The 15,303-nt window shown below is 33.1% G+C and overlaps 1 protein-coding gene across 2 annotated transcripts in view; it reads left to right on the forward strand.

Moving 5' to 3' along the window:
• The window catches only part of GABRB3 (gamma-aminobutyric acid type A receptor subunit beta3), a 307,324-nt gene that overhangs the window by 233,468 nt on the left and 58,553 nt on the right, over positions 1–15,303 (forward strand). For both annotated transcript variants that reach the window (XM_074300319.1, XM_074300321.1), the window contains one exon: positions 95–315. In XM_074300319.1, the coding sequence (XP_074156420.1) occupies positions 95–315 (221 nt within the window). The remainder of the gene's footprint in view (positions 1–94; positions 316–15,303) is intronic.

A 15,303-nucleotide genomic window follows, 5' to 3' on the forward strand; every position in this document is an offset into this window, starting at 1 on the left:
TGCAATGTCAATAAATCTTTAAAATAATTAAATTTTAGATAAATATCTTAATCAGAGATTAATTGAAGGTTTTTTTTTTTCCTTTCTATTCCAGGATTATACCTTGACCATGTATTTTCAGCAGTATTGGAGAGATAAGAGGCTAGCCTATGCTGGGATCCCTCTGAACCTCACACTCGACAATAGAGTGGCTGATCAGCTGTGGGTCCCTGACACATATTTTCTAAATGACAAGAAATCTTTTGTGCATGGAGTGACAGTGAAAAACCGAATGATCCGCCTTCACCCTGATGGAACTGTATTATATGGACTCAGGTCTGTCTACCATTGGTTAGGATTACTTTCTCACATGGTTATTGTTCCCTTAAATAAGGTTATTAATGTGGGAGGTGTGGAGAAAGGGATTTTTAGGTAAATTAAGATACTTACATTAAGCATATCAATTAAAATTTTTTACACAAATTTAAAACTTTGAATATGATAGTTATTACTATTTATAGTTATAGTGATGGAAAAATTTGTACTTTTAGGTTCATTTTATTCATTTGAATTATTCTCTCAGGAAAAATGTTAACTTTTTGGCCTGAATTTCCCTAGCACAATCTCTAAAGTTTCTCATCAATGTTTTAGTTGTTACTTTCAAAATTCATAGGTCCATCATTGAAAAAAATCTTGAGTTCTCAATGCTGTCTTTAAAAAAATTGATACTATGCATTTCTATGTGAATAGCCAAGTTTTCATGTACATACAATTTTTATTTCACTCTCTTCTTTGTTTAGAGTCTATAATTCTGTCAAAAGGGGAAAATTGATCTGGGATAGCGGTTGTTTGGAGCAGGAGATGGAGGAGAGTAGAATCCAGATTTGTTATTTTATCAGAGTATGTAACTCTTTTGGGGGAACTCCTTTTATAAATGGAATTTAGAAACTGTTATTTATGAAGAGATTTAATGAATTACTTGTGGATACTGAAATGTTATGTCTTGTTCATAATCTGATGCCTAACATTTATGAGATTAAGGACTTGAACTCAGGTTTTCCAAAGCCAGCACCCTATGTCAGATTGCCTTTGTAATCAATTGATATTGCTTTCTAATACTCATCTAAAATATTTTTAATGAACATTTCCAAACCTTTCTATTGATTATGGTTTGAGATTAACTTTTCTTTTATAAATTTCCACAAATAAGATACGATTTCTTTAAGAAAAATCTTCCCTTAGGATTATTTGAGGTATACTCATGGGTTATAAGAAGATATATTTGGAGGATTCTGTGAAAATCACCTTTAAAGTTTACAACTTCAAAACCTTTGAGAAGTCACTATGGAGCTAAGAATCAATATGATCAACATGTTAAACTCCATTGATATTTATTATTGTTTTTAAACATTAACTATGTACAGATTATAAATGTTAATCCTATCCTTGCAGAGGAGAGGACACAATGTGATTTCAATATTCTTACTTTGACTACTAGGTTAAGATGGTCAACAATTGAAATTTCCTTGTATGGGGATATATAGGAAATGAGTTCTGGTGCTAATGGCATCATTACAATTATAAAATGTATGGTAGAAAATGCAATGAATTTGGAATAAGTATATATGGGTTCCAATCCTGTCTCTGATCCTGTAGGATCTTTGACAAGTTACTTAAATAGCACTTAACACAGTGCCTGGCATATAGAAGTCATTTAATAATAATTTCTCTTATATGATTCTTGTGGACAATGTAGAAAGATGTGAACCAGATGATAGAATATGTGTGTTTACATACAGATACATATATACATATACATATACATATACATATACATATACATATACATATATATATAAGCATACATACACAGAGATGCTTTTGGAACTAGGTACCATTTTCCCTAAATATATTGGTGAAATCAACTTACAGAAAGGTAGATAAATCTAGTTTACATTGCTTTTGTTGAGTAGTTAGATAAAATGAATCTATGGTAAAACTAAATGATTGCTAAGTTCTTAGAATGGAGTAGATTCTTTGTAATCTTGTTTTCTGGATGAGGCATTGACTCATTGCTTCTGAGTTTTGGGTTTGTTTTTTTTTGTTTTTGTTTTTTTTGATAGATATTGATTGAATGTTATTCTTTACTAAGGTAGATTGTAGCCTTTAGTTCATATTGAGACTATAGCCAGCAAAGCTATTAAGTCTTTGAGGCATGTGGAATTACCTTTGAAGGCTTGTTTTCCCTTAGTTACATAGTTTCATTACTTACTTACATAGTGATAAGTACTAAATTAGAATAGTTTAGAAACAAACAAAAATTACTGTAGGCCCAACAAAAGATAATACACTCCTTCCTATGAACAGATAATTTTATTGACATACCAACTATTATCAAATAAGGCCTATATTCCTCTATGTTTTTAATTGAATATGTTAATATATGAGAACATTTCAAAGGATTTATTCTTGCATTTTAAACAGAATTAGCTAAAATTTAGCCTTCTGAATCTTGCCTTATGCATCTCTACTTCATCTTATCTCTTATCTCAAATAGATTTCTTGTCCCAAGAGGAGTGGTCACTATTATCTGTAGTCATCATTTATCACAAAAAACTTTAAATTTTCACTATTTCTTACTGATATCTATAAAGATCCAATAAAACATAAAAATGACATGCCTTTGGGGGTCTGAAGTATAGAGTAGTAGTAGAGCTTTTAGGGTCAACTCCTTGATAATGAACTGGGAATAGTTCCCTGTAAACTGAAGAATACAGGTCTTTTACATCCATCAAGACCCCTTGACAATAACACTACTTGAAAAACCCTTGCTTGAAATCATACCCTTTCCTGACAGTGTATAAGAGCATAAGAAATTTGGTTGACTCTGATGCATTTCTAATTTCAAACACAAGTAAATACCCACAAAGAAGGGTCATCAATATAACACAAATCATGATGTTCAGGGATTTCAGGGTAGATTAAAGTGTTATTTAAGCAATTCATCATAAAAGAATTACAGAAGAAAAATGTTGGGTATTGGTGAAATTACAGGATCCAAGGAGCACAAAAGTATATTCATCAAGTCTAAATTAGGTCTGGAAGATTATGTCCCATTCAGATCCTTGGCAGAAAGAGATTATCAATCGATTTTTATCAAGTATCAATCAATTTTTATCAAGTGTTTACTATATGTCTGGGCACTATGCTAGTTGCTAAGAATACAAATGAAGAAGAAAGAAGGAGAAGGAGAGGAAGAAAAGGAGGAGGAAGAGCAGGAGGAGAAGAAGAAGGAGGAGAGGAAGAAGAAGAAGGAAGAGGAGAAAGAGGAGGAGGAGAAGGAGGAAGAGGAGGAGGAGGAGAAAGAGGAGGAGGAGGAGAAGAAGAAGAAGAAAGAAAAAGGAAGTTAGTAGAAGAATATTCCTTTTCACAGTGAGCTTAAAGGGTTTTTTCCACTTGAAATTATCATTTCATTTTGCATAGTGAAACTATAATGTTAAATCATTTTAAATCCATTTTTATCTTCAGTTCCAAACTCTTTCCCCCCACCTCTACTGTCTCACACATCAAAAACACAAAAACACAAAATTCATTTCAAATATGTATAGTTGAGTGAAGTAAATTCCAGCATTAATCTTGTCCAAAAATAAATAAATAAATAAATAGGAGAGAAAAAGAAATATAACACACACAAAAAAATTAAAGATACTTTAATTTATGCTGAGTCCACCATTGAACTTACACACACAGACGCACACACACAACACACACACACATACACACACACGTGTATGTATGTATTTAAGTTCACAAGTATATATGTATATAGAGTAGTTCAAATGTTAGGGGAAGTGGAAGAAATAAGTGTGTAATGTGTATTATGTGCAAGGTACTATGCTAAGTGCTTTATAAGTATTTTGTTTGATTCTATGAGATAGGAGAAAGAACACTGTTGCAATTAGAAAAATCAGTAAAGGCTTCAAACAGAACATAGTGCTTGAACAACATCTTAAAGGAAGAGAGGGACTCTAGGATTCCTGTAGGGAAAGAAGCAAGTGCATTCCAAATGGCAGGGAACAGGTCTTAGATACAATGTTATACATGAGGATTAAAAAGACCAGTCTGACCATAATGAACAGTAAAAGAAGAGATATTTTTCGATTAACATAGGCTAAATAGTTTGGAGTCATAATGTTCAGAATCTTTTAAACTATACAGAGGAGTTCATATTTTATCCTGGTGGCTAGGCAATAGAAAGCTACTGGTGTTCATCAAGTAGGAAAGTCATATATAATTGGATCTGGGTTTAGGAAAATTACTTTCCCATTATTACTTATCTCCCATTTATTCTACATATCATTTGTTTATACTTAATTTGTTTGCATGTTATTTTGTTCTTTAAACAGAATGCTTCTTGGGGATAGGACTGTCTTTTAGTCTTTTTATATCTGCACCACAGCACAATATCTGGCAAATAATAGTTATGTAATAAATGTTTATTGATTGATTAGTTGATTGATTCTGGAAAAGCTTATTATAGTCATTAAGAAACAGTTTTTCACATGTAGAGTACCTGAGAATCTTCTGAAGGGAAAATTGTGTAGTCTGAATCAGAATTTTGAGAGACTTAAGGTAGAGACATCAAGTAGCAATCCGTTGCAATAATCTGGAGAAGAGATAATTAAATGAGATTGTGTTTCTCCATTGTCGTCCACTTTGTATTCTGACTCAAATAGTCCCAAGAATCAGCAGTGAAGGCAGAGTCCTTTTCTAATGCTTGATTGTATAAAGGAATTGATGCAGCCATAGGTTGTTGTTGTTATCTTAACAATGTTGGTCCATCAATTAGGAAAATTAATGGCTAGGTTAACTCTTATTTGATATGAATTTATATGAATATCCCTAGGGACAAGATATGAGAAAGCAATAAATGTGATCTGATGGAATAGAGATTTTATGTCTATATTAATCACAATTGTTGGGGGCAGTGAGAACATGAGATATTGTCTTTAATAACACCAATATATTCTAATACTTTATATATACAAATTTGTGGTTCTGAACCAATTGCAATTGAGGGAACAGAAAAGTGGCATATTGTCAGAATCTTCCTAAGTAATCCTAGGTTAAAGCCCCAAATGTACACAGTTACACATTATTTTCAGTCATATGTATTATAGTATAGGGGCTTGTATGTCTTGCACAAATCACAGTAATCAATTAAGAAACATTTTATCAAGCACTTATGAATGTCATGAACTGTGATAATATCAAATCGAATCAACAAGTGTTTATTTAGAGCCTATTATGTGCCTCGCATTGTACTATGAGTTGGGGATAAAGAGAAAAGTGAAACACAATCTCTACTCTTAAGGAACTCGTAGGCTAATGAGAGAGATGAAATGAAAATTATCAAGATATTGGATAAAACAAAGAGAAAGAATTTGGATTAAAGGGGTTGTGAAAGACTTCTTATAGAAGGTGGTATTTGGGCAGGGACTTGAACAAAGTTGAACCCTTTCTGTTATAATTCATAGGGAAAAGGCAGGTCAAAATTCAAGCAAATTATTTGCATGCCTCATGTATTCCATAGTCAGGGGTAGGGGGTGGGGGTGGGAAGGAGGCTTCAGGATCAGATGTCTTCTTTTAAAGTCAAATTCTCAGCTGAATAATCTGAACCTGGCAAGCCACTATTTTTTCTTAGAGTTTGTTTAATGTAGCCTTAATTCTATAGCAGTGTCGGCAAAAGCTTCCATTTGTTTTTGAAGAGAGCTAAAGGGAGTTGTCTAAATCTATGTGGACCATGAGCATAAATGGCTATCAATCAGAAATACCCCTCAGCAGGATATCTCAAAGATATTATCTGACTAAGCCAGATGATAGCCAACCAGAACTGCTTCTTACAGTGGTATTTATGAAGTATAGTATAGAAATCATAGGATGTGTTGGCTGCAGGGAAAAGTGGACCAAATCAGATGGGTGTTAACCAAGGGTGAAAAGAAGTGATGACATTATACTGGGTTAATGTACCAAGGAGGTTCGATCTCTGAGAAAATTGGAATGGATGGTACAGAGATTTGAGGTTAAATGATGTTAAGATGTTCAATCAAAGCACCAAAGAAGTTCCAACCCCTAAGGAACAGAGGAAGTAAATGAAATACAGGAAATAATGGAGTTAAAGCCACCTAATTTGGTATTTAATGCTTCTTTCTGAAATGAATGAGTTGTCCAGCCTTGGATTTTCTCAGTTTCTTGGCCCTGGCCTTTTTTGCAGGAATGTGTCTGCATATCTGTGAGCATTGTTGTTATAGCCATATGGCTCTATCGGTCCTTCATTTTCAAATATATTTCTTTGGGTAATATTGATCTTCATATATGAATATCCTTGAAAAGATTTCTCAGGTACCCTATATGTGAAAACTGTTTCTTAGTGACTATTGTAAGCTTTTCCAGAATCAATCAACTGATCAATCAATAAACATTTATTACATACCTATTATTTGCCAGATATTGTGCTGTGCTGCAGATATAAAAAGAGTAAACAGCAGTCCTATCCTCAAGAAGCATTCAGTTTAAAGAACAAAACAACATGCAAACAAATAAGTATAAACAATTAATATGTAGAATAAATAGGAGATAAGTAATAACAGCAATTCACTAGAATTAAGAAAAGTTGGGGAAGAATCCATCTGTAAAATACAATTCAGTCTCTTTGCCTCCCAAGCTTTACATTAGTCTCACATTTCTATAACATTTTGCCATTACCAAGTCTTTTATTTATATTACCTCACTTATATAAAAGAATGCAGCAGTTTATTCTATTTGACTATACTGTAAGTCCAGTATGGGACATTAGACAACAATCTTGTCTCACAAGCAGTTAACTCAATTTTGATTCTCAGATACAACGAGAAAATCTGGAGATAAAAAGAAAGGACATATTTGAAAAAATCACTTTAGTGGGTGTCTTAAACATGAGGTGGAGGGAGGAGAAACTTGAAAAAGGGATTTCAGAATTATGTGTTGCCCAAGCAAGAGATGAATGAAGACCTGAAATAGTTTTGTGTCCACTTGAAAGAAGAGAATGGTTCATATTTGAGAGATGCTGTTAAGAAAGAAATTAAAAGATTAGCCAACCGACTGCACATGTGCACTGAGTGAGAATGAAGACAAAATGTTGATACAAAAGTTGTGACTCTGGATGACTTAAAAGATGGTTATACCCTCAACAGAAATAGGAAAGGTAGGGGGAAAGAGTAGATTTTGGGGGAAAAATAATGATTTATATTGGACATATTTGGGTTTATGTGCTGTTGCAATGGCCAATTCAAAAAAATTCCATTTGAATTGGTGATGCAGCAGTGGAGCACAGAAAATACACTGGGGAATTTATCAGTATGGAGATGAAAATTGAAATGATAGGTACTTCTATGATCACCAAGTGAAAGAGAAATGTCTTCAAGGACACCCACTGTGAATGAATAAGACAAGGATGAAGATTAGCAAAAGAGACTGGAAAAAGGCAGGAAGAAAGAAGGAAAAGAACCAACAGACTGTAGGAGGTAGAGAAGGGGAGGAAAGGAAGGGGGGGAAGATAGTTACATAAAAATTTTATTACATAGTTAAAAAGGAATACTAAATTATGAGATTTGTAGTTTTGTGTGCAATCATCCCTTTTTCAGTGTTACTGTTTATTTTATTTTATAAATTACAAATAAAATAAATAAAAATTTAAATTAAAAAAATGATAAACCAAAAAGAAGTGAATATCCAGGGGGGACAAAGTAATTATTAGAAACAAATGCTTGAGAGTTCTATGAAAGATAAACTTGAAGAAAGAACATTGGTTGCAGATAGATTAGGAAGTGATTGATTGACTGGCATAGAAATACTTATCAGTTTATCAAATTCAATCTGAAACGATATCTCTAATGCAATTTGTCTTTGTGCTAATTAAAAATTTTATAAGCAATTTGTAATAAATCATACTTAGGAGAATTGTATGTAGCATAAAACTGATAAAAAACAGCTAAGTTAGTATGTCAAAAAAAAAGAGCAAGCTCAATAAAAAGATAATGAAAGTCTAGAATTATGAGTCAAAGTCAAAAGAAAATATTAGGTTAGACACTTGGGTTCAAAAATTCAACCTTTTACAAGTACAAAATGGGAAAGGCATGGCTAAATAAAAATTTATGTGAACAAGATCCTCATTTAGAATACAAGTTCAACAACAGGTAATCAAAAATGGCAGTCAAAAAAGGTAATCAGGAGCTATCCAGATCAATTGAAGTGTAATGTCCAAAATTAGGAAGATGATGGTCTGGCTGGACTCTGCCCTGATTAATCCATATCTGAATTGTCATGTTCAGATTTTCATGCTTTATTGCTAGAGGAAATTTATAAGCTAGATAGAAATTGAAGGAGGATAATCTAAACAGTGAAGGTTCTAGAGACCATATTATATAAGGTTGGAATGAAAGAAATAGGAATGTTTAGTGTAGAAAAGATATAAAGAAGAAATTATACCTTTCTTCAAGTATCAACAAATAACAACTGACATTTTGATAGCACTTTAATGTTTACTAAGTACTTTACATATACTCTTTAATTTGATCCTCACAATAACCATGTGATGAAGTGATATTATTATCCCTATTTTACTAATAAGAAAACTCAGAGTGGGAGATTTTAGGTTACATGCAATTTCATGTTTGTGTATATTCTAACACATTCAAGTGTCCATCATACTTATTTATGTACATGTAATTTTCTCCCTCCCTTCCTTAGATTGTAGACTCACTAAAAGCAGGTACTTTTTTTTTTTTTCTTATGATTCAGTGTCTTGCAATAATACACACTAAATTTTATTTAATAGAATTGGAACTACAACATCATTTCTATTAGATGGTAAAATTGATGATAAAAGTTGTACTTTTTTCCTCCTATGTATCCCCAATATTTAGAACATGATGGATATATAATATATTTTTTAAAAACTGAACCAGAGCACCATGGTACCACTGAAATGATTGAAGAAGTCATGCACAGAATTGGTTAGAGGGATACAGCTGGGTCCAGTGATAGCTCAATTATCTTTATGCAACTTTGATGTCCACTAACCTTGCAAAAATTAAGCCAACCATCCACAAAAAATTACTGAGTTGACCTTCATTCCAACTTCCATGCTTCAGCCAAATATTGCACCATTGCATATTGTCTTTTTTGAACAAAAATAATGATAATGGCTTTCATTTAGATTTTGCTAATAAACAGAGGATGATATGTGGCTGTGGATCTAGTTTCCCTGGTATAGAATAGTACATTACCTCAGAATTGAGGTTACATATTTAAAAAAAGAAATAGTAAGTTGATTATGAGATCAGTACTCTGATGTTACTGCCAAATAATTGATTAGTTGTTCACTGATCTAGCATCCTACATTGTTATTAGATTACAAGGAACCCTGAAGATGATCTGGTCTAGAAATTTACTGAATTTACTGAAAATTATACAAATAGTTGTGTAGCTGAGACTAGAATCTCTTGATTTCAAATCAAATATTCTTTCTATTATACCATGAAGCAGCTTAAGTATGTGTGTGTGGGGTGTACAATTACTGTGTTAAAATATATTTTTAAATCTTTTAAATTTTTTAAATTAATATCATAGACTAGAAACCAGATTTAATATAAGCACCAACATATCCTGAGGAATAAAGATGAAACATGTGATTTCTTGATATTAGGAATAGTCAGGATAGTCCACCTAATTTAAAAAAAAAAAAAAGTTAGCATATCTTCAACAATTTATAGTTTTAGAAAGCTGTCTATATCAGTGTTGTTAAACTCACAAAGAAATAGAAACCACTAAATCTGCAATCTGAATATTAATGATAAAATTATCTATGTTCTATTTTATTTTTTTTTTAATGTGTTCCAATTATGTTTTAATTTGGATAAGGTCATCTTGAGGAGTGTTACAGACTGGCACCCAACAGTCTGCATGTTGGATATTCTGGCTTATATAAATCGCTTAGAGGTTAAGTTATTTGCCTATTGTCTCACAGCTGTTATGTGTCAGAGGTGGGTCCTGAATCCAAGGTTAGTTCTACCGCTACGATACCAGGGTCTCTGAGTATAGATCCAAAGAATAATTAAACAGATAAAATTAAGCTATTCTATAAGCCTGTTTTACTAGGTGGGTGATGTAACAATAATAATCTTATTTGTACAATACTTTAATGTTTATAAAATGCCTTTCCTACAATCCTATAAATAAATTAGTTGATACAAATATTATTTGTGCCAGAATATAAGCTCCTTAAGGTATTTAGAGAGAGAGAGGAAAGTGAGAGGGAAAGGAAGAGGGAGAAGAAAAGGGGCAGGGATAGGGAGAGGGACAAGGAGAGGGACAGGGAGAGGAAGAAGGAAAAGGAGAGGGACTGAGAAAGTGAGAAAAAGAGAAAGAGAGAATGAGAGAGAGAGAGAGAGAGAGAGAGAGAGAGAGAGAGAGAGAGAGAGAGAGAGAGAGAGAGAGAGAGAGATTTTAATTTTGCTTCCAAAGTGCCCAGCACAGTGCTTAGAATTTAATAGGTACTTAATAAATGCTTATGGATTAGAATTGAACAATACACCAGAATTCCTCACAAATGCTTGATTCTAGTTTTACTGATACAATATTGATGTTTGCCTTGCACAGGGATAAATGATGAAGATGTCTCAAGATTAATCTATATTCTCTTAATTTATTATCACAAATACCTAAAGTCACTTTTCTCACTAAAGTTAGTGAACTTCACAACCCTATACATTTTTGGAATTGTTCTTTTGGGGATTAAGTTTACATATGGACATTGCTATTGCTTTGGTCCCAGAAATGAGGAGATAAGGAGGAAATGGTTTCTGGCCTAAGAAATATCAAGTGAGTTGTCATAACTCTCATATAAGAGTTACCCAATGATAATTCGCTTGATATTTCTCTGTGTGTATGAGAGAGACAGACAGACAGGCAGACAGATAGACAAATACAACCCATTGGTGTACGACCTCCTCCTTCTCTGCCAAGGAGTCTTCTGCAAAGCCTTGAAGGGGAAGGGAAACTCTGCAGAACAGTCTACTTATATTAAAACAAGAACTGGTTATGTACACATATAGACATGTATCTACATATATGTATTATATTGTATGATTTGTAAATCAGTACATTTCCTCTTATTAGTCATTTTTTTCTACCATCAACTTTTGAGCCAGGATACTAACATAATAATATTATAGTTCATCATATGCCTATTACTGATTTACTCTGTTATCTTGACAGTCATCTATCTCTTTTGGTCAGTTATAGATAGATAGATCAATGGAGTGATAGATAGACAAACATATAGATTGGTAATAGATATAGCTATACATGTATATACCTGATTTTTTTTTTCCTTTAAAATATACTTAATAGTCAGCATATTCCCCATGGCTTTTTCAACTTGAATAATAAATACTTGGTTTAGAACACTCTGCAATATGAACCATTTGGCTTCAGGCCCTCAGCTCCAGCATCTGTTCTCCTGGGTAGTTGGCACACAATACTGACAAGTACTAGAAACCTCTAAGGCCAGGTGGACTTGGCATTTGAGAAAGCAGTAACAAAGATAATTATGTTACTATTTTAATGAAGAAAATATAGCTAAAGGTTATTTTTGTTTACCTTTTCTGATGGTGTCATTTGCTATATTTTTATGCCATGACTATTGGCAAATCCATTGCTCAAAAAACTCCTGAAAGGTACTATTATATAGTAGTAGAGGATAAAGTATATAAAGTACAGGATAAAGTGCTAAAGTTAGAGTCTGAAAGGCCTGGGATCCAGTCTTATCTCAGATATGCATAGTTGTGTAAATGTGGACAAGTCATTTAATCTCAGTTTATTCATTTGTAAAGTAAAGGAATTTGACTCAATCACTTCTAAAATTGCAACTTCATATCTGTGAGACACCCCTTCAAGGCTTCAGGAAACTCTGAGGCCAGATGAAGTCCAATTTAAAATCATATCTTTTTTACCCTTATTGAAAATTAAAGAAGAATTCTGTGAGACCAGGCCAGTCTTGGTGGCTTATACTTGTAATCCCTGAGACTGGGGAGGTGGAATCTGCTGGATAGCTTTATCTTAGACTGATTTTAGTGTCTTAGTGTATTAAGTCAAACAGGTGCCTGAACAATATCCAGAACCAATATGGTGAGCCCTGAGGGTAGATGGTGACCTGGCTACATAGAAGAGAGAACCTAGCACCCATGGAATACAGAAAGACTGAAGTCCCTTGTTGATTACTATTTGTGTCCATATTATTATTCTTTCATTCTGGGTGAAATGGAGAAATAGTTTAAAAAAAAAAAAAGAAGAAGAAGAAGAAGAATTTTATAAGGCTTCAGAAAAGATGGAAAGGTCCTTAGAAGTTATCTAATTCAATTCTCTCACTTCAAGAATTAAGGAACTGAGGTCCAGAAAGGTTACATGATAAGTTCAGGTTACAACAGTTAATTAGTGGCATAGAATATAAAGAGTTTTAAGCCATCAAGATTCCAGCTAACTTTGGTACTATCCTTTACTATATGGAAATGAGATTCATAGAGATTAACAAAGGTCACTAAATCATTATACTTAAGACTCAGACATTCAGCTACTTAATTCATATATTGCATATATGTTTCAGAGAGTTTTATCAGAGGAAAACTGCCATCCAGTAAATTGCTTCTTTTTTTTTTTTTTTTTAATCTTTCCAAAGATAGCAAGCTCCTTCTCATTACCAGAGAAGTGAAGATATGATTTCCCTTCTAGGTCACAGTTGATTCAAAGATGTTTTGTGGATGCTAAGGAAAAAGGAGACTAGACTAGACAGCTTAAGAAAATATCTCATGCTTCTGCCACACTCTAATAGGTATGCCAATGGTCAGAATAACAGGTGGCAAGCAGAAGATAAAGAAGCCTGAAGATCCATTTCTTTTGGATAGTCTCTAAATAAATAAAATATTTCTGTAGCCACAAAACTTAATTTGTTAATACATTCCCCCAAAACTATAATAGGAAAATAGCAAAGAACTTTTACTTGCCTGTTGGTTAGGACATATTTTTTACTATCACTTCTTTATCTTTTGGGGGGATGGGGACAACTGTGTGGGAGTGGACTTCATGTGTGTAGGGAACTCTTGGTGTAAAAAATCCCTTCTATAGTTACTATTGGAAATTAATGTGTGACTAAAAGTTGCCTAGGAAAGGCTTAAGTAATTTACCCATGGTTCCATAGTTAGTAATATTCAGAAGTAGACTTGAATTTTGCTTTTCCTGACTCCAGGATAGGTCCTATAGCCACTAAACAACCATGCTTTTCTTTTCCTTTTTAAAAATTACTTTTGTGAAAAAATCACTTTTATTTGAGCTAACACAGACAATTTTCCTCAAATTAAAGCCTTAAAAAAACACAAAAATCAGATTAAGAAAATCATAATAGCACAACTTGAACCTCAATTGTATAAACATACATATACATATGTATATATACATATGTATATGTAAATAAATGTATTTACTTATATATCCAATCAACAAATATTCATTTAGTTAGTATTATATACTAAATACTCTCATGGGGTCTGGGAACACAAATTCTAAAAGAATTTTCTTTCCTCAAGAAACTTACTTAATTCTCACCTCCACATATGTTTTAAAAGATAGCTTCATTTGAGAAAGTATGTGCCTATTTTTTTTAACTATCTCACTTTTCATCTCTTAGAAGTTAAGTTGCTGTGCCCTTAAGTTGAAACTTGAAAGGAAAAGAAATCCTAAGTGTGAATGTAGATTCTAAATTCTTGGCAAATTATTTCCCTTTTCTTATTCTCCTCTCAAAAATCTTTGAGGAACTTTTCTAAAAATGTGAAAAATCACTAAAGAGTTTTAAGCCATCAAGATTCCAGCTAACTTTGGTACTATCCTTTACTATATGGAAATGAGATTCATAGAGATTAACAAAGGTCACTAAATCATTATACTTAAGACTCAGACATTCAGCTACTTAATTCTTTTCCAATCTTAACTGTAAAAGACCAGAGTAAAGTGTGTATGTGTATAATTAAAGGACATTTTTATTTGAATTTACCTCAGCCCACATTAAAGGACTCTTTTAGAGATAACTGCATTCTTATTCAGCTCAAAATTTGCTAGAATTTAAGATTGAGTGAGTTGTACATGAATGAGATGAAAATAATATATATCATTGTAATAAGCCAAATAGCAATTTGTTGATTTTTGAATATGCAACTAAAAGTATTTTATTGAATGAAAAATTGGGAAATCTTCTGCCACTTACATAATAGCTTAATATCACTTTGAGCATTGTATATTACAGAACATAACTCAACTTGGCATAGATATTATATTTGTTTAGAAAAATTCAAGGTTTCAGCTAGACTTCCTAATAGTCATGCTGTGTCCCACTGCTCCTTGAAAAAATAGCAACCTATAGCTTATAGATATTTCCCAAATCTTCTTTATCTCCAGTGAATAGGGATGGGATACATATTACTTTACTTCCATTTCCCGTTTCTCATTGTAGATACTGTAGTTTATGAAAGATATAGATTGTATAGAGGTCATTCAGAAGAAGGCAACTGGCAAATTTCTAAAAACTGTGCTGTTAAAAGTTCAGCTGAAGGTGTGGGGTATATTTATATGAAATAGAAAACTTGGGAATGCTGGGATAAATTTAAGTTTTCAAGTATTCAAAGTAGTAATTGGGGGAAAGCTTATCCCCAGAAGGTAAGATCTATGAGTAGAAGATGCAGAGTGAGAGCCCAATGAGTGTGAATGATGAATTCCCTGAAAAGATAGCATTATTCACACTCACATAGCACTATTTTTATCAGAATGAAAAGACTGGTTTCCACATCAAATAGGTATGCCATTGTGTTGGACACTAAGGTCATAGCCAACTCCCTTCCTTGCCATTAGAACTGGGAGAACTGAGTCAAGAAAAACCTTGGAGCTCTGGTCACCTTTACATATCATTGTGTCATAAACTCCAGGTGCATTATCTTGATCCTTGCTAAGATAATTCCCCCTTCTTTTGAGTATTGTCCCTCACCTTGCTGTCTCTTGTCCTCGACCTTCTTATCTTGACTCCTATCCTGTCAAGATTAAATTATGATCCTTTCCTGGAATTATGGGTTGGTCTGCCCACCTAGTATCCTCACCTCTCCTTATCTACCTTTGTTTCTGCTATAAGGTTGTGTCTCAAGTTATGTATTCTGTTTGCAATCCTTAGTTAGCTAAAATCCTATA

This window comes from Sminthopsis crassicaudata, chromosome 3 (assembly GCF_048593235.1).
Source record: "Sminthopsis crassicaudata isolate SCR6 chromosome 3, ASM4859323v1, whole genome shotgun sequence".
NCBI lineage: Eukaryota > Metazoa > Chordata > Mammalia > Dasyuromorphia > Dasyuridae > Sminthopsis > Sminthopsis crassicaudata.